The sequence below is a fragment of the Cervus canadensis genome, chromosome 13 (assembly GCF_019320065.1).
Source record: "Cervus canadensis isolate Bull #8, Minnesota chromosome 13, ASM1932006v1, whole genome shotgun sequence".
In the NCBI taxonomy this organism is placed as follows: domain Eukaryota; kingdom Metazoa; phylum Chordata; class Mammalia; order Artiodactyla; family Cervidae; genus Cervus; species Cervus canadensis.
Genome location: NC_057398.1, coordinates 71364377 through 71385932, shown reverse-complemented (window position 1 = coordinate 71385932; position 21556 = coordinate 71364377). Strand labels below are relative to the sequence as shown.

General features: G+C 38.3%; 1 protein-coding gene across 4 annotated transcripts in view; it reads right to left on the bottom strand.

The window, feature by feature from the left end:
* The window catches only part of CFH (complement factor H), a 192180-nt gene extending 176874 nt beyond the window's left edge, over nt 1-15306 (bottom strand). Inside the window, exon 1 of one of the 4 annotated variants that reach the window (XM_043485474.1) lies at nt 14993-15306. In XM_043485474.1, coding sequence (XP_043341409.1) covers nt 14993-15050 — 58 coding nt within the window. In that variant the 5' untranslated portion in view covers nt 15051-15306. The remainder of the gene's footprint in view (nt 1-14992) is intronic. The other 3 variants (XM_043485475.1, XM_043485478.1, XM_043485473.1) reach the window with 3 other exon arrangements.
* Between the last annotated feature and the right edge of the window lie 6250 nt (nt 15307-21556).

Here is a 21556-nt window from a genome sequence, read left to right as displayed (position 1 = left end):
TAAAGAATTTCAAACTGAAAAAAGATCCTAAAGCAATAATGAAAGTTTTTCTAAGATTCTTATGTACAAGATGTTTATTCCAACATTTTTATAGTGTAAAAAATAAGATACGTTAATGTGAATATTGTCATATTGTGGTACATTCACCTGAGGAAATATTTTATGGCTTTTGAAAATTGTGTTTTGGGGAATATTTAATCATATGGGTAAATGTTAGCATAAGAGTAAGAGGGAAGGTATTATAGACTTTTTGTTTCTAATATATACTACTGTGATCAAGGATCAGAATGGTCAGTACTTAAAGCTGACTTTTCAGCAGCAGTAATGGAAACCAGAAGATGTTAGCTTATCACTTCTATCTGCATAAAGCAATAATTGTCTACTTAGAATTCTACATAAAGGAACAATTTTTTTAAGTTTCAAGATTTCAATTAATAGAATGTGAGAGAATTTGTTTTATAGATTCACATTAAGGGAAAATAAAACATGTACTTTAGAAAAAGGAAAACTATCTCAGATATAAGGTTTGTAATGAAAGAAAAACAATAACAGTACCTAAACAAATAAGTCTAAGAGAACACCAACTGTGAAACAATAAAACTGTAGTCTTATCTAATTTAAAATACATATATACTCATACACATATACATATACATAAAATACAGGACAGCCATGCGTTAATTGAGAGAGGAAAACAGAAAATGAAGGATATAACTTGAAGGGTAACAACGTCCAGAGGAATGAAGAGATATGAATCAGCTGTGATAGCTTTGATGAGGCATCAGCCTGACTGGGCATCCATCCTCAGTTATTAAAACCAACACTAATCTAGGCTCTGCTGAGAAGCTACATGACAAGATATAATCCTAAACACTTAATTGTAAACAAGCTGATTATCCTGGATAACTGGTGTAGGCCCGATTAAATCACTCGAATGGTTTTTAAGGCAGGGCTGAACCTGATCCAAAAGAGAGAAGAAACTGTACTGTGGACTCAGCTTCCTTACCTGTGCTCCGCCCTTTCTGACAGTCAGCCCTATGAAGTTTAGACCTGCTTACACACAGTGCAGGCTTCCCTGGTGATTCTGCCTGCTAATGCAGGAAATGTGGGTTTGATCCCTGATCTGGGAAGATCCCATAGAGAAGGAAATAGCAGTTCTATGAAGACCTACAAGACCTTCTAGAACTAACATCCAAAAAAGATGGCCTTTTCATGATAGGGGACTGGGATGCAAAAGTAGGAAGTCAAGAAACACCTAGAGTAACGGGCAAATTTGGCCTTGGAGTACAGAATGAAGCAGGGAAAAGGCTAATAGAGTTTTGCAAGAGAATGCACTGGTCATAGCAAACACCCTCTTTCAACAACACAACAGAAGACTCTACATAGGGACATCACCAGATGGTCAATATTGAAATCAGATTGATTATATTCTTTGCAGCCCAAGATGGAGAAGCTCTATACAGTCAGCAAAAACAAGACTGGCATTGACTGTGGCTCAGATCATGAACTCGTTATTGCCAAATTCAGATTTAAATTGAAGAAGTTGGGAAAACCATGAGACCATTCAGGTGTGACCTAAATCAAACCCCTTACGATTACACAGTGGAAGTGAGAAATAGATTTAAGGGATTAGATCTGATAGACAGAGTGCCTGAAGAACTATGGACAGAGGTTCATGACTTTGTACAGGAGGCAGGGATCAAGATCACCCCCAAGAAAAAGAAATGCAAAAAAAAGCATAATGGCTGTCTAAGGAGGCATAACAAATAGCTTTGAAAAGAAGAGATGTGAAAAGTAATGGAGAAAAAGAGAGAGAGAGATCCATTTGAATTCAGAGTTCTAAAGAATAGCAAGGAGAGATAAGAAAGCCTTCCTCGGCAATCAATGCAAAGAAATAGAGGAAAATAATAGAATGGAAAAGACTAGAGCTCTCTTCAAGAAAATCAGAGACCCCAAGGGAACATTTCATGCAAAGATGTGCACAGTAAAGGACAGAAATGGTATGGACCTAACAAAATCAAACATATTAAGAAGAGGTGGCAAGAATACACAGAAGAACTATACAAAAAAAGATCTTCACAACCAGATAACCACGATTGTGTGATCACTCACCTAGATCCAAACATCTTGCAATGTGAAGTCAAGTGGGCCCTAGGAAGCATCACTATGAAGAAAGCTAGTGGAGTTGATGGAATTCCAGTTGAGCTATTTCAAATCCTAAAAGATGATGCTGTGAGAGTGCTGCAGTCAATATGCCAGCAAATTTCGAAAACTCAGCAGTGGCTACCGGAACTGTTCAGTGGGAACCAGAAAAGTTCCGTTTTCATTCCAATCCCAAAGAAAGGCAATGCCAAAGAGTGTTCAAACTACTGCACAACTGCACTCATCTCACATGCTAGTAGAATAATGCTCAAAATTCACCAAGCTAGGATTCAACAGTATGTGAACCGTGAACTTCCAGATGTTCAAGCTGGATTTAGAAAAGGCAGGGGAACCAGAGATCAAATTGCCAACATCTGCTGGATCACTGAAAAGGCAAGAGAGTTCCAGAAAAACATCTATTTCTGCTTTATTGACTATGCCAAAGCCTTTCATTGTGTGGATCACAACAAACTGGAAAATTCTGAAGAAGATGGGAATACCAGACCACTTGACCTGCCTCTTGAGAAATCTGTATGCACATCAGGAAGCAACAGTTAGAACTGGACATGGAACAACAGACTGGTTCCAAATAGGAAAAGGAGTACATCAAGGCTGTATATTGTCACCCTGCTTATTTAACTTGTATGCAGAGTACATCACGAGAAACACTGGGCTAGAGGAAGCAAAAGCTGGAATCAAGATTGCTGGAAGAAATACCAATAACCTCAGATATGCAGATAACACCACCCTTCTGTCAGAAAGTGAAGAAGAACTAAAGAGACTCTTGATGAAAGTGAAAGTGGAGAGTGAAAAAGTTGGCTTAAAGCTCAACATTCAGAAAACAAAGATCATGGCATCTGGTCCCATCACTTCATGGCAATTAAATGATGGGGAAACAGTGGAAACAGTGCCAGGCTTTTATTTTGGGGGGGCTCCAAAATCACTGCAGATGGTGATTGTAGCCATGAAATTCAAAGACGCTTGCTCCTTGGAAGAAAAGTTATGACCAACCTAGATAGCATATTAAAACGCAGAGTCGTTACTTTGCCAACAAAGGTCTTTCTAGTAAAAACTATATTTTTTTCAATAGTCATGTATGGATGTGAGAGTTGGACTATAAAGAAAGCTGAAAGCTGAGCACTGAAGAATTGATGCTTTTGAACTGTAGTGTTGGAGAAGACTCTTGAGAGTCCCCTGGACTGTAAGGAGATCCAATCAGTCTATCCTAAAGAAAATCAGTCCTGAATATCCATTGGAAGGACTGATGATGAAGCTGAAACTCCAATACTTTGGCTACCTGACGTGAAGAGCTGACTCATTTGAAAAGACCCTGATGCTGGGAAAGATTGAGGGCAGAAGGAGAAGGGGATGACAGAGGATGAGATAGTTGGATGGTATCACTGACTCAATGGACATTAGTTTGAGTCATCTTCGGGAGTTGGGGATGGACAGGGAGGCCAGGTGTGCTTCAGTTCATGGGGTGGCAAAGAGTTTGACACAACTGAGTGACTGAACAGAACTTAACTGAACCAGTATTCTTGTCTGGGAAATCTCATGGACAGAGGTGCCTGGTTTGTCACATTGGGTCCCAAGACTAGGACACGATTTAGTGACTGAACAACAATAAACAGCCACAATTGCATTAGAAAATTTCGTTCTTCTGATAGATCTCTATCTTGATAGGCAGTTAGGTAGGTAGGTAGGTAGATAGATTTTTGTTATTCCTTATCTGCTAAGTCGTGTCTGACTCTTTTGGAAGCCCCTGGACTGAATCCTACAGTGGTTGCCATTTCCTACTGCAGGGGATCTTCCTGACCCCGGGATTGAATCTGCATCTCCTACACTGGCAGGCGATTATTTACCACTGAGCCACCAGGGAAGCCAGATAGATAGATACACAGATGAAAAGCTTTTACTATTATGTTTCTCTAGTTGAACCCTGGATGATAAATTAATACCAAACTTTGATAAGAAGGCATATTTTAATTTCTAAGTTAATTATCAAAATTACAGGAGCAGAATTTAGATAAAAATTCCATCCTGATTGACAGGAAAAGATTAAATAACAAGAAATAACTAAATCAAAAGATGGCAAGATCAGAGAGAGGAAAAAATACAGTACTGGGGATTGAATGTTAGATTTTAACTCAAACATAGCAGTAATTTTATTGGATAGGAGTAGATTAAATATAGTTCAAAGTCAATGGTCTTTACTAAATTAGTATCTTGGATATTTGCACTCTCGTCTTCACTGAAGCATTACTTAGAATAGCCAAGATAAGGAAACAACCTAAGTGGACATTGAGGAATGAATGAATAAAGAAAATGCTCTATATATGTATAGTGGAATATTATTCAGCCATAAAAAGAGGTCAGTCGTGCCATTTGCCACAACATGGATGACTCTTGAGGGTTTTTGCTAAGTGAAAGAAATCAGAGAGAGAGAGATAAAAACTATGGTATCACTTACATGTGAGGGAAAAAAAAGATAATGAGTAAAAGATTGGAATGGATTTCACCAAAAAGAAAATCCAGGTGATCAGTAAACTTATTAAAAACTGCTCAAAATGCAAATAAAAATTAAAACCATAATAAACTGCAATTAAAATAACATGGCATTGGCAGACTTGTTTAATGTCTAAAAATCCTACTACTTGGAAAGAATGTGTAGTATTAGGTACTATTGTTGGGAAGGAAAATTGGAAATCCCATGACAGAGAGGAACTTAGCAACTCATAGTGAAGTTGAAGATATCATTATTTATTACTCAGCTATTTTCCAGCTGAGCTATTTCAAAACCAAAAGATGATGCTGTAAAAGTGCTGCAATCAATATGCCAGCAAATTTAGAAAACTCAGCAGTGGCCACAGGACTGGAAAAGGTCAGTTTTCATCCCAATCCCAAAGAAAGGCAATACCAAAGAATGTTTGAACTACCGCACAATTGCACTCATCTCAAATGCTAGCAAATTAATGCTCAAAATTCTCCAAGCCAGGATTCAAAAGTACGTGAACCATGAACTTCCAGATGTTGAAACTGGATTTAGAAAAGGCAGGGGAACCAAAGATCAAATTGCCAACATCTGCTGGATCATCGAAAAAGCAAGAGAGTTCCAGAAAAAACATCTACATCTGCTTTATTGACTATGCCAAATCCTTTGACTGTATGAATCACAACAAACTGTGGAAAATTCTAGAGATTGGAATACCAGACCACCTTACCTGCCTCCTGAGAAATCTGTATGCAGGTCAAGAAGCCAGTGTTAGAACTGTACACGGAACAACAGACTGGTTTCAAATTGGGAAAGGAGTACATCAAGGCTGTATATTGTCACTCTGCTTATTTAACTTATATGCAGAGTACATCATGAGAAACGCTGGGCTGGATGAAGCCCAAGCTGGAATCAAGATTGCTGGGATAAATATCATTTACTTCAGCTATGCAGATGACACCACCCTTATGACAGAAAGCGAAGAAGAATTAAAAATCCTCTTGATGTAAGTGAAAGAGGAGAGTGAAAAAGCTCGCTTAAAGCTCAACATTCATAAAACTAAGATCATGGCATCTGGTCCCATCACTTCATGGCAAATAGATGGGCAAACAATGGAAAGTGAGAGACTATTTTTTTGAGGCTCCAAAATCACTGCTGATGGTGACTGCAGCCATGAAATTAAAAGACGCTCGCTCCTTGGAAGAAAAGCTATGACCTACCTAGACAGCATATTAAAAAGGAGAGACATTACTTTGCCAACAAAGTTCCATCTAGTCAAGCTATGGTTTTTCCAGTAGTCATGTATGGATGTGGGAGTTGGACTATAAAGAAAGCTGAGGGCCAAAGAATTGTTGCTTTTGAACTGTGGTGTTGGAGAAGACTCTTGACAGTCCCTTGAATATCAAGGAGATCCAACCAGTCCATCCTAAAGGAGATCAGTCCTGGGTATTCATTGGAAGGACTGATGCTGAAGCTGAAGCTCCAGTGCTTTGGCCACCTCATGCGAAGAGGTGACTCATTGGAAAAGACCCTGATGCTGGGAGGGATTGGGGGCAGGAGGAGAAGGGGACGACAAAAGATGAGATGGCTGGATGGCATCACCGACTCGATGGACATGAGTTTGAGTAGACTCCAGGAGTTGGTGATGGACAGGGAGGCCTGGCGTGCTGCGGTTCATGGGGTCGCAAAGAGTCGGACACGACTGAGTGACTGAACTGAACTGAACCCTTGATATTAGGATGACTTCTTTAGTAGATGCTCAACACATTACTTTAAAAATGGCAAATTCAAAGATACTTCTCACCATATTTATTCATTGATATTATTTTCATTGTTAAACTTCGTTTCTTACTTGGTTTTATAATAATGGTCTAACATTCTAGTCTAGAATATCTTTTCATAGAGACAAGGGGAAAAAATAATCTACTGAGCTGGATCCCATTTTGAAGACGTTCTACATTTCATTGAACAGAACAGAAAGTTCACATGAAACTTCATTTTTCTGTAATATATAACACTTACGTGGGCTTTCATATGCACTAGTTTTTCCTTGAATTTTGCAAATGTGTGGCAGATTTGTTAGAGAATTTTTGAGTTCGTTTTGATTTCAAAATTTAAGTAAACATACTTTCTCTCCACTAGATGGTGCTACCACCCCATCATAAAACAACACAAACTGCTTGAACCTCTTCCTACCAGCGCCCCCTCCCTCTCCCCAAGAAGCCCGAGCTTTTGGTTTCGCGTTTTCAAATTAAAGATCTTTTTTTTTTTTTCTTTTTTTTTAACATGGAAATATTGTGTTTAATTACAAGATAATTCCACTTTCTAAATTCAGATCCACTTCATGGCATTTAGGTTGCCGGAAAAATTAATCTGTCGAATTCCAAACGTAGATGGCAGCATCACGAGTGAAGCACCAATTTTCACTAATATACTAACATTCTGACGAATTTAGTTCCTATCCTTTCCTTATGCTCATGCAAGGAAAAAGTAAAATTTTTTTATCCATTAGCTTACTCAATTGAAATGATTTTTATTAAAGCAATGCAGTTACACAAAGGGTATTTATCCCTTTGTTACTTGCTTTGAACAACCAGACATGAAAGACAAGGATACATCACTTTCATAAACTCTTCCTACTAGCTTCTCACAATATTTACTCTGTGTAGACATATTTACTATAAGAAGAGTTCTCATATTGATTATACTTCAAATGATACGTAAGCCTCTGGTGCTTTTTCCATGAACTTTTTTTCCCCCCTTATAGTAGATGAATCATTTACTTGAATGAGTTCAGGACTTTGAAAGAATAAATTTTAAATTTTATACTTAACCACTCTGGTGCAGCCATTGTGGAAAACAGTTTAGCAGTTCCCCAAAATATTAAACAGTGTTAACGTATGATTCAGCAATTCCCTGGAGAAGGAAATGGCGACCCATTCCAGTATTCTTGCCTAGGGAATCCGGTGGAGAGAGGAGCCTGGTGGGCTGCCGTCCATGGGGTCGCACAGAGTCGGACATAGCAGCAGCAGTTCCCAGGTGGCACTAGTGGTAAAGAACCCAATGCAGGAGCCAATGCCGGAGAGATAAGAGGCATGAGTTGGGTTCCTGGGTCAGGAAGATCCTCTGCATAAAGGCGTGGCAATGCCCTCCAGTATTCTTGCTAGGAAAATCCCATGGACAGAGGAGCCTAGAGGGCTACAGTCCACTGGGTCACAAAGAGTCGGACACAATTGAATTAACAGTACACAAGGTGTGCTAAAGTGGTTATGAACGGTCAGCAGCTCAACTCCTAGATATGGACCCAAAAGAAATGAAAGCAGGGACCCGAAGAGATACTCGTATACCAATACTCAAAGGAGCACAAGAGCCAAACAATGGAAACACCCCAGTGTCCATCAGTAGGCAAATGGATAAACAAAATATAGCAGATATACAATGGAATACTAGCCTCATAAGGAAGGATACTTTGATACATGCCACAACATGGCTAAATCTTGAAGACATTGTGTTAACTCAAACAACACAGACACGTCCAAGAACTTTAAATGGCTTCTCTTGTCTCTATGAAAAAAAGATATTACCATCAACTACACTGTTTTTCCATTTTTCCTCTGCCATCTCTAAAATCTTAATTCTGATTAGCATCATCTGCCAGCTTGATGATAACTCATTCTGCTAACTAGTCCCCAAGCTCCCCTCTCATATTGGCATCAGAGCCACAGGTGATTTTTGCAAATTTGGTCATGTCGCTTCTGGGATTAAAATTCCCCTGACTTCTCCTTATACTTGTATGTCTCCTCCCCTTGGCTTTAGAATCTGTATTTGGCTCTTGTCATTGTCTGATTTCATCTTATCACCTCCATCATTTATTCACAATGCCAAAGCTGCCATAGTTTGATTGTTTATACTTAGTTGAACATCTCAAATGAATTTTTTCCCCTTAGGCCTTCTGCACATGTTGTTTCCCTCCTCAGTCACTTTAACCTCAGGCACTTGGTGACTAGCTGTCCCATCTTTCAGGCTCTACTCACATGCTGCTTCCTCCAAGGGATCCACTTATCTCTAGGCTCCAAGACCCACTGGACACCCTACTACCCCTTCTCTGTCATGTTCCCTCAGCCCCTGCTTTGCTTTCTTCACAGCGTAATTCATGATTCAGAGTTATGTTTATGTTTACTAGAATTTCATCTGTCCTCCTATGAAAATGTAACTTCCCAGAGAATAAGGACTATCACAACAACCTTGGGGATACATATGAAAAGAGAAAGGGGGGGGAAACAGCACACACGATACTCAATTTTACCCATATTATTTGGACAAGTTCAACTGATTAAAGAATTAGAAATATGGAAAGTGATTGGGTTCCTCTGGCTTTACAGGGCTACTTTTAGTCCTTTGAGTAAACATTTGAATCTTCTTAAAATCAATATCCTCCTTGTCAACCCTCACCTGGTTAACTCCTATTCAACTGTCAGAACTTACCTATGTTGTCATCACAACTCTGATATACTTCCCCCCCCCCCATTGCACTTCTTACAAACCAACTCCTCAACCCCACCCTACTCCATCCTTTTATTCCAGTCTGAGTATCTTACCTTCCCTAAGTGATCCTATAGTGTTTTCATTTATCTCCATCAAAATATATGATAAAATAAATATATTAGTGATATATAATAGCCGTTGCTTTTTTTCCTCCCAAGTGGGAGGTGCTTGGAAAGTGTTTATTGTCATAGTGCCTGGTATTTAGCAATCACTCAAAAAAAAAAAAAAAAAGATTATTGAATGAACAGAAGAATGAATGAATGCAAAGCTAACCCAGAGACTTTCCATTTTATCCGTAGATTATTGATAACCTGCAAAATGTCAGATTGGATGAAGCACAAGCTGGAATCCATATTGCAGGAAGAAATGTCAATAACCTCAGATATGCAGTTGACACCACCATTAAGGCAGAAAGCGAAGAGGAAGTAAAGAGCCTCTGATGAAAGTGAAAGAGGAGAGTGAAAAAGCTGACTTCAAACTCAACATTCAAAAACTGAAGATCATGGCATCTGATTCCATCACTTCATGGCAAATAGATGGGGAAAAAGTGGAAAAAAATGACAGACTTTATTTTCTTGGGCTTCAAAATCACTGCGGATGGTGACTGCAGCCATAAAATTAAAAGATGCTTGCTCCTTGAAAGTAAAGCTAAGACAAACCTAGACAGCATATTAAAAAGCAGAGACATTACTTTAGCAACAAAGATCCATCTAGTCAAAGCTATGGTTTTTCCAGTAGTCATGCATGGATGTGAGAGTTGAACCATAAAGAAAGTTGAGTACCGAAGAATTGATGCTTTTGAATTGCAGTGTTGGAGAAGACTCTTGAGAGTCCCTTGGACAGCAAGATCAAACCAGTCAATCCTAAAGGAAATCAATCCTGAATGTTCATTGGAAGGACTGATGTTGTAGCTGAAGCTTCAATACCTTGGCCACCTGATGTGAAGAACTGACTCATCAGAAAAGACCCTGACGCTAGGCAAGACTGAAGGCAGGAGGAGAAGGGGACGACAGAGTAGAGATGGTTGGATGGCATCACCGACTCAATGGGCAATAATTTAAGCAAGATCATGGTGAGTTGGTGATGAACAGGGAAGCCTGGCATGCTGCAGTCCATGGGGTCACAAAGAGTCAGACGCGACTGAACTGAACTGAACTGAACTGAATGGATAACCTGGAGAAGAGGCATCGTAGATGGGAGCAAAAGTAAAAGATAAGACAAGGGCACAAATGTTTAGTGCTCTGTTGCATGAACCAAAAAATTTTAACATCTGTAAAATTACCTTCTACATCTTGTTTATGGGTCCTATATTTGAATTTATTTTATACTTTTTGAAGTTCAGAATCATTTTAACTTAGTTCAGAAAACTTCAGAGCACCTTTGAAGGAACATTTCTATAATCACTTTTCTATCTATTACATTTCTGGTTAACAAGGTTTAGGGGAAACTTGGCTCTCAGTCAAAATGTCAAAACAAATAAAACTACTCTGTCAAATCTTTTTACTTGTATTATTTTGGGGATTTTTTTTTTCCTGTTCCATTACTTTACTTTCTCTGAACTATTTTTATAATGTTTCCTTTTAGTCTTAAGCTAAAATGCAGCACTATTTTTTCAGTGACATCATATCCTTTTTGAGCACTATGTCCTGAGACTGGTTCAAGATGTTAAGAAATGGGTAAAGTACACATTTGTTAAGTGACCACAGGACAGGCTGCTTGGCAGACTCTCAGGGCAGGCAGGTGCGGGATGGTGTGGGGGGTGAGACGGGGGAGCAAGGGAGTTGAGAAGAAGAAAACATGGCCAAAATCATAGGACAGTCACAGACTGAAAGAATAAAACTGGGTCAACTCAGACTGAGGCTCAAGCCCTATCCATAAAGGCACCCAGATAAAGAATGCCTCCTTATCTGTGCTTCCACCTGTATTTGAAAACATACTTTGAGCTAAGAATAATTTTAGTAATACTTAAATAATTTAGTTCTAGTTTAAAATTGCATGCTAAGTCACTTCAGTTGTGTCCAACTCTGTGTGACCCTATGGGCTATAGCCCTCCAGGCTCTTCTGTCAATGGAATTCTCCAGGCAAGAATATTGGAGTGGGTTGCCATGCCCTCCTCCAGAGGATCTTCCTGACCCAGGGATTGAACCCGCATTTCTTGTCTCCTGCCTTGACAAGTGAGTTCTTTACCACTAGCACCACTTGGGAAGCCCCTAGTTTGAAATTACATGCAGGTAAAAGAGTAGCATGTGCACTCCCACACTGGACCTAAACTTAAAATCAGCAAGGCTCTCCCTCTCCTGGCCGCCCTGGGGGCATTTGCTCCACCCTTTGTTGAAGCACCCAGAGAGCACTTCCTCCATCAGATCTTCCTTCCTGGGAACACCTCATCTTCCAGATTGCTTAATTCTGTTCTTACCTCCATTCATTGCTACCCTTTGCCAACTAAAACTGTTGCAGAAAACTTATCAACATGTAATTCACAGTAAATCGTGATGACTAAATTTAACTACCCCACCTCTTCTTACTCATGTATGGCCTTCCACATAAATTTCAGACTGGTTGAATTTATGGTATTATTAATATGTACAACATTTTAAGAGAAGAGAAGGTTTTGAAGACAACTGGTCACACCATACAGGTAAATTCTCACACTATTAGCTCTGAAAATGTGAGATTTTCTGGAGAGGAAGGATTCTTACTTATCACACTAGACTTAAAACATAGAGTTTAGTTTTCTGGGTTAGATAACTATATATGACATTCACATCTATCCTTGTAAAAGAGCAATTGTTATTAATTTATAATTAATTCTTATCATATCAGTTCTTTTTTGCATTAAAAAGTAATTTTTATGAATTTATAATTAATTTTATGATCATATCATTTTTTTATTAGAGTTAACTCTAATTCAAAACCACCTTGTACTTGAAACAATAAAATATATTAAAAAAAATAAATTCTCCTCTCTGTGTTGGAATAGAATCTCTCTAATATGTAACATATTTCAGGTCCTGAAAGAATGTTTTTACCCTTTTAACCTCCAGAATTACAAAACATATATCTTGCCAAGCAACACAGTCATCATGCGTTGGACATGCTTCAGCTATGTTTTGATTTATTTACTTTTAATCAGCGTGGAATTTGGGGGCCATGGTTAATTTCATAGTGTATATACTTTTTGGATCTTAAAAGGTCTTCTTGAAAAATTGGTCACAAGATATTCCAGAAGGCTGAAACAATGTGTTATAACTGAGGAACTGTCATTCTAAACTCCGTAAATCTGACCAGATTCTTAGTAGCCTGGAGTGACTCCCCTTGAAGCAACTGATGTTCTTGTTCAACTAAGGATGAAAATGAAGATAACCTACTGCATTAAAAAGGTACTACTTGGTCTCCAGTATAAAGGAAAAACTTATAGAGAGTTGAGCTTATAAATTCTTCCCGTTGGTTACTATTCCTCTTTAGTAGTGATTAGTATTGCTGGGGAATGTTCACTCCTAACAAGACAGAGACCATGTAGGAAATGCTGAAAGGCTGTATCTAGTTGAGTGAAGCCCATTGTGATAACAGACACAACTGTCTTTTCTTAATGTCTCAACTTAGCATTCAGTATTCAATTTAGTATTTCTCAACCTCTCAATTTGTATTCTGTACTTATTTCTACATAGGAGACAAAAAAAGAGGCAGATGTTGAAGTATATGTGTATATTTTTAAATGACTAAGGCCACTCTTTAATAAAAATTTCTGTTAGGTATGCTAGACCAATGAAATTGATTGACAATTGAACTAACAGTTTCAGAAATATTTGGTGAACAAGCAGTAAAAGAACAGTTCTATATCCACTGAAAAGTGAAAGTCATTCAGTCATGTCCGACTCTTTGTGACCCCATGGACTTATCCAGGCCAGAATACTGGAGTGAGCAGCCTATCCCTTCTCCAGGGGATCTTCCCAACCCAGGAATTGAACTGGGGTCTCCTGCATTGCAGGCAGATTCTTTATCAGCTGAGCTATGAGGAAAGCCCCCGTATACACTGAAAGCTCATGTAATTTTTCTCTACTAGCTTGTTCATTGGGTGTGGTTTTTGTGAAAACCATGAGGCTAACCTAAACATTATTTTAAATACTAAAGCTGTACTTTATCTAGAATGTGACCAGGTTTATAGCCATTCTCACTGTAATGGGTATAGACCTAATGCTCAGTTCATTAGTGGAAGCTCATGTCACATTCAAACATACATTGATGAAACATAAAATACAAATGAAATGAGCCAGCTGGAATAAATTAGAGATGCAAGGACTTTAAATCACTACTACTTAGTTTTTATCATTTATTCTTTGTAGCAACCAATTTTAAATAATAATTCAAGTTCCACTTTGTTATCACTGAAACAGTTTAATTAAATTTAGCATCAATCCTTAGTTTTAAACATGATCTAGAAACAAAACAAATCCCTAGCTTGACAAATGCAGTCAACAGAAAACCTCAGTAAACAGGATGTCAATCGGGAGGCACTAAAAGTATTCTTATTAAAGAAAAGACAGAAAACACTTGTGTAAAGAAAAAGATGCTTGGTTTTGATAACATTACATTGTTCCAGAACTCTTTACCAATGTAATCATCCCTTGGTATATTTTGTTGTAATATTAGTTATTATTGCAATATTTTTATGGAAGGGGAAATGACTGTATACCTAGTATAAAAAGTGACTGGATATATGGTTTATAAGCTAAAAATCAAGCAATCACATATTACCATGTATAACAAGAAAAGACTTTATCTTTAAAAAAAGTCTTAAACACATTTGAGAAAATCTGAAAAAATTATGAAAGGATATAACTTAAAAAAAATAACCCTTTATTTTCTAGATTGAACCATCCTCAAGAATAGGGGTTTTGTTTATTTGCTAATATTCCTCACTGCCTAGAGGTTGACTTGAAATAAGCATTTGATCAAAATTTGTTGATTTAGTGAAAAATTCTGGGAATTCATGTGTGATAACTTTTAAAAAGGTCAATCAAACATCTATCCCATAATTGGTTACCTAACATGAACTAGAAAACCAAATTTCCTCCACACAAAAAATTTTTTAATCTACGAGGAAAAAGTTATAGTTTAGTTATCCAGAAATTGTCTTATAAAGAAAAAAACCCTGCACTCAGATGTGCTACTCCTAAAGGCTATTCTTCTAGAATATCTTATATACAACTATTGAGGGAAAAAATCCTATTAAGCAACTTTTATAAAGGTTGAATATGCAATTTTTTTCAAATTTATATATTTTCGTTCTAATGAGGCAAGTGGTGTTTGACTCCAAGACTTTTAAGGCCATTGCAGTATCAATTATAAATGATAAGTAAATTTTTCTTTAGAAAGATTTAACGTTTCTATCTGAAATAAGTCCAATCATTGTAATATGAAGGCTTTTATTTTCTAATTTATTTTCTTGTTCTGTATATGTTCACACACTTCTTAATACTTTCACATAAGGTGAAAATTCTAAGCAAAAAAAAAAAAGGTAAAGTGCATTCTATGATCATTGCAATTATGACATGTTACAGTTTTTGAAAATAATTATTAAAACATTTTCTAAAATTTTACATTAAATAAAATTATGATGAATCATCAGATATGCCATTCAAAAAGCTGCTTATATTTTTTGACATTGTTCACAATGTCAAAATTGTCTCACACGGGAGGCCACAGAACAGTAATGAAATCACATCTTCTAGACCAAGTTTTTCTTACTGCCATAAAAAGCATGTTAGCAAATGTTTTGCAATATAGGAAAAAAATAAAAAGCAAAACTCTTACCTTGTGCGACACAAACAGTCCACAACACAAGCCACACAAGTTTTGCTGGAAATCTCATTTTGGAGACCCTTCAGGGCACATCTAGCATTGACAGTGCTCACCACTGTGTCAAGTTCCCCTCTTAAAAACTGTGAAAAGTGCAGGAAACCACTTGCTCCAAAAGGAAGTCGAAACACAGCTTGGGAATTAAAGGGATTGCTAGATGTCCCGCCCATCAGAAACTTTGCAAAGTGAAAGAAAAATCTCAGTCAGGAGCCCCAGCAATGCCAGAGTTTGAACCTGCACTCCCACTGAAAGTGAATGCTGTGACCTGCCCTTGATTTGTTTTTATAAACCCAGGCTAGTTCTCTGGAAATGTTCAGGTTCTTGGAATGTGCATAACTGGTAATACTCTGCATTTCATAAACCCTCCGATTAATCAGACCTATTCAGATCTCCCATCTGTAACCTCAGGAGATTAAAAAATAAATAAATAGAAGCTCTTTCAAATTCATTTACAGAACTCGAGGTTAGGCAATGCTTTCACAATCAAGACCCAGACAACAAGAATAGACTTTGCCAAGAATGCAAGTGCTGGCTGATTTGGAAGCCTGCTTTTCCTGCAGTTCAAGAAATTAATCTTTTAAGGATTTGTTATAAATGTGTGTAAAGTAACAGACTCACTCTCTTTAGGTACGAAAGAGTTTAATAATTCAAAATTCAAGAAACTGAAATGCTGAATTTCTTAAACTTTGTATTGAAATATAATATACATAAAGAGACTTAAGCAAATGGTTTGTTGAATGTAGAGAAAGTGAAGAGACACATGCTAAGAGCTCCAGGTGAAGAACAGCTTCTCAGGAAAACCACGGAATCCCCCTAGCCCCCCCACCCCATCCTCCCATTCAACACTTTAGTCAACCCTCAATTCCACCCCATTGTATACTCTCCTGATTTCTGCACACCTGGGACAGATTTACCTGGTTTTATATTAATACTGTATATATATATATATATCTGGTAATAAGATATTCATCTTTTTGTGCTTGGAGTCTTCCACTAAAAATGTTTATTCAACCACACCATTGGGTGTTGCTGTAGATTATCAACTCTTTTTGCTGTATGATATTCAATTCTTTGGGTTTCCCTGGTGGCTCAGATGGTTAAAAAAAAAAAAAAAATGCCTGCAATGCAGGAGACCTGGGTTGGATCTCTGGGTCGGGAAGATTCCTTGGAGAAGGAAATGGCAACCCATTCCAGTACTCCTATGTGGGAAATCCCATGGACAGAAATCCCATGGTGGGCTACAGTCCACGGGGTTACAAAGAGTCTGACATGACATTTTCACTCAGTTGTTTGACTATGCCACGTTTTATTTACCTGGTGCCTGTCAGTGGGCATCTGGGTAGATTGTGGTTGGTGGGAATGCAGGGAGTGCTGCTGTGAACGCCATATTATGAGGCTTCAGTAAGCACGTGACCTCACTTCCGGTAACTACATACTGAGGAGTGGAATATCAGGACATAACGTATGATTAGGTTTGGGTGTAACAGGGATCATCAGACATTTCTCCAAAAGGACTCTATCAGTTGATATTCCCATCAGCAAGTTGTAAGTTGTTCCACACCCTCAACACAGCCTCTATCTTTGTAATTTTTGCCCTTCTGGTGAGCATAGAACAATAACCCTTTGTGGCTTTCATATGCATTTTGCTGATAAGGAATGAAGCTGAGTGAATTCATGCCTTGAGGAGGCATTTAGCTGAGCTACCGACCATTTAAGCCATTTCCTCAAAGTCAAAAAACATGGTGCTAGAGTAAGTAAGTAAGTAAAGTTGCTCAGTCGTGTCCGACTCTTTGCGACCACACGGACTGTAGCCCAACAGGCTCCTCTGTCCATGGGATTTTCCAGGCAAGAGTACTGGAGTGGGTTGCCATTTCCGTCTCCAGGGGATCTTCCTGACTAGATTTCAAACCCAGTGATATGATTCCCTGAATCTTATTTTTTATGCATACAGATCTGCCTTTCAAATTATTTGCTTCCCATAGTATTAAACACTTATAAATTAAAATACTATAAAATATTTCCATATGTATTTTAGTAAATGCTTCATATTTACCTATTTATATTATAATTATGTGAACATGAATATTCATTGGAAGGACTGATCCTGAAGCTCCAATACCTTGGCAATTGATGTGAAGAGCCAACTCAATAGAAAAGACCCTGATACTGGGAAAGACTGAGGGCAGGAGAAGGGAGTGACAGAAGATGAAACAGTTGGATAGTATCACCAGCACAATGGATGTGAGCTTGAACAAACTCTGGGAGAGAGTGAAGGACAGGGAAGCCTGGCATGCTGTATTCCATGAAGGTGCAGAGTCAGACATGACTTAGTGACTTAGCAACAACAGCAATCACCCTAGAGGCTTTTAATGTATGTACACACACACACACAGACACACACACACACATTTATGTATGTGTGTATGGAGATGTTACACGTTTATGGAGATTTTAAAGTATTTTCAGGGTGATATGCCTTTACAAATTTTTGCTTTATTTGCAGAAGATGCCACTCAACTATTCAAGTGAAAGTAATGGCTTCAAATTAGTTTCAACAATATCTTTTAAATGTATTATTTTTACCATTTTTTTTCCTTTTTATTTGATTTCAAAGACCTATGCCTAAGGCATTAGTTGACTGCTTTTGTTTTCCTTTTTATTGCCCATCAGTATTTTTAAAAAGCAAATGTTTATTTCAAAGAGATTTAGAAAAACATAAAATTACCAACGTGTTATTATTTCATGACATGAAGTTGTTATATGGTATTATATTACCATAGCAAGAACAGACAGCAAATAGTTAACCATTATACTAAAATTAAGCCCCAAATACTCCTATTTATTCTCAATATTCACATTGACACTTTCTCAACAAATGTGTTCTATGTATAGCATGGCAAAAAGTTAGGCAACATTTTACAAGACTTAACAGACTTTAAAAACTCTATTTTTAAAGTTAGAAGTAATATCTGCACTCAGTAATAAATCAATACTATGTAACACAAGAGGAAATTTCCCCCAAAGGCTCTATTTGGGAGGGTCTCAAGAAGACTCCTGAAAGTCCCTTGGACAGCAAGATCAAGCCAGTCAATCTTAAGGGAGATCAACCCTGTATATTAACTGGAAGGACTGATGCTGAAGCTGAAGCTCCAGTATTTTGGTCATTTGATATGAACAGATGAATCATTGGAAAAGTTCCTGATGCTGAGAAAGATCAAGGGCAGAAGGACAAGAAGACATCACAGGGTGAGATGGCTCAACATCACCAATGCAATGAGCATGAACTTGGGCAAACTCTGGGAGATGGTGAGGGACAGGGAGGGCTGGCATGTTGTGGTCCACGTGGTCACAGAGTAGGACATGACTGGGTGACTGAACAACAAGAATATTTGGAATATTTGGTTATTAAATTCTAATTTAAGGGAAGAGGACATCCAAGCAAAGACTCTGAGGTATCAGAATGTGTCCTAGAATTAAAAATAATATTGACACCAGGTGGTGTTAGTGTAAAGAACTCACCTGCCAATGCAGGAGACATAAGAGATGTGGGTTCGATCCGTGAGCAGGGAAGATCACCTGAAGGAGTGCATGGCAACCCACTCCAGTATTCTTGCCTGGAGAATCCCATGGACGGAAGAGCCTGGTGAGCTACAGCCCATAGGGTCACAAAGAATTAGACATAACTGAAGTGACTTAGTCTGTCAGTCAGTCTCTCCCATCAGGAAGCTTCCATAAACCTCTTATCCTTATCCGTCAAAGAGTGAATGGAATAAAAACCACAATCACAGAAAATGAATCAAACTGATCACAAGGACCACAGCCTTGTTAACTCAATGAAAGTATGAACCATGCCATGTGGGGCCACCTAAGATGGACAGATCGTGGTGGGGAGTTCTGACCAAAAAAAAAAAAAAACCCACCATGATCCACTGGGGAAGGGAATAGAAAACCACTTCAATATTCTTGCCTTGAGAACCCTGTGAACAGTATGAAAAGACAAAAAGATATGACCCTGAAAGATGAACTCCCCAGGTAGGTAGGTGCCCAATATGCTACTGGAGAAGAGTGGAGAAATAACTCCAGAAAGAATGAAGACAGGGAGCCAAAGCAAAAACAATGTCCAGTTGTGGATGTGACTGATGATGGAAGTAAAGTCCAATGCTATAAAGAGCTATATTGTAGAGCGACCTGGAATGAATCAAAGTGAATTGGAAGTGGTCAAACAGGAGATGGAAAGAGTGAACATCAACATTTTAGGAATCAGTGAACTAAAATGGACTGGAATGGGTGAATTTAATTCAGATGACCATTATATCGACTACTGTGGGCAAGAATTCCTCATGGTCAACAAAAGAGTCTGAAAGGCAGTACTTGGGTGCAATCTCAAAAATGACAGAATGATCTCTGTTCCTTTCCAAGGCAAACCATTCAATATCACAGTAATTCAAGTCTATTACTCAAACACAAATGCTGAAGAAGCTGAAGTATAATGGTTCTGTAAAGATGTACAAGATCTTCTAGAACTAACACTCCAAAAGATGTCCTTTGTATGATAGGGGACTGGAACGCAAAAGTAGGAAGTCAAGAGATACCTGGAGTAACAGGTAAATTTGCCCTTGGAGTACAAAATTAAGCAGGATAAAGGCTAACACAGTTTTGCCAAGAGAATGCATTGGTCATGGAAAACACCCTCTTCCAACAACAAAAGAGAAGACTCTACACATGGACATCACCAGATGATCAATACTGAAATTAGATTGATTATATTCTTTGTAGTCAAAGGTGGAAAGGTTCTATACAATCAGCAAAAACAAGACCAGGAGCTGACTGTGGCTCAGATCATGAACTCCTTATTGCCAAATTCAGACTTATATTGAAGAAAGTAGGGAAACCACAAGACCATTCAGGTATGACCTAAATCAAATCCCTTACAATTATACAGTGGATGTGACAAATAGATTCAAGGGGTTGGATCTGATAGACAGACTGCCTGAAGAACTATGGATGGAGGTTCACGACCTTGTACAGGAAGCAGTGATCAAGACCATCCCAAGAAAAACAAATCCAAAAAGGCAAAATGGTTGTCTGAGGAGGCCTTACAAATGTCTGAGAAAAGGCAAAGGAGAAAAGGAAAGATATACCCACTTGAATGCAGAGTTCCAAAGAATAGCAAGGAGAGATAAGAAAGCCTTCCTCAGTGATCAATGCAAAGAAATAGAGGAAAACAATAGAATGAGAAAGACTAGCGATCTCTTCAAGAAAATTAGAGATACCAAGGGTAAAATTCATTCAAAGACAGGCACAATAAAGGACAAAAACACTATGGACCTAACAGAAGCAGAAGGTATTAAGAAGAGGTAGCAAGAATACACAGAAGAACTATACAAAAAGCATCTTCATGACCCAGATAACCACGATGCTGTGATCATTCATCTAGAGCCAGACATCCTGGAATGTGAAGTCAAGCGGACCTTAGAGAGTATCACGATGTACAAAACTAGTAGAGGTGGTGGTATTCCAGTTGAGCTATTTCACATCCTAAAAGATGATGCTGTTAAAATGCTGCACTCAATGAAGTCAAGGAAGTCAATGATGTCAGAAAGAGAAAGATAAATATCATATTCTAATGCATATATACAGAATCTAGAAAAATGGTACTGAAGAATTTACTTGCAGGGCAGCAATGGAGAAAGAGACATAGAGAATAGACTTGTGGACATGGGGAGAGGGAAGGAGATGGTGAGATGTATGGAAAGAGTAACATGGAAACTTACATTGTCATATTTAAAATAGATAGCCAATGGGAATTTGCTGTATGGTCAAGAAACTCAAACAGGGGCTCTGTATCAACCGGGAGGGGTGAGATGAGGAGGGAGATGAGAGAGAGGTTCAAAAGGGAGGGGATATATGTATGGCTGATTCAGTTTGCAGTTTGACAGAAAATGACAAAATTCTGTAAAGCAATTATCCTTCAATTAAAAAAAATTAAAAAAAAAATGCTGCACTCAATATGCCAGAATATTTGGAAAACTCACCAATGGTCATGGGGTTGGAAAGGTCAGTTTTCATTCCAATCCCAAAGAAGGGCAAAGCCAAAGAAAGTTCAAACTACCACATAATTGCACTCATCTCACATGCTAGCAAAGTAACGCTCAAAATTCTCCAAGCCAGGCTTCAACGGTTCGTGAACTATGAACTTCCAGATGTTCAAGCTGGGTTTAGAAAAGGCAGAGGAACCAGAGATCAAATTGCCAACACCATTTGAATCGCTGAAAAAGCAAGAGAATTTCAGAAAAACAGCAACTTCTGCTCTATTGACTATGCCAAAGCCTTTGACTGTGTGGATCACAACAAACTGTGGAAAATTTTCCAAGAGATGGGAATACCAGACCACCTTACCTGCCTCTTGAGAACTCTGTATGCAGGTCAGGAAGCAATAATTAGAACCGGACATGGAACAACAGACTGGTTCCAAATTGGGAAAAGAGTACATCAAGGCTGTATAATGTCACCCTACTT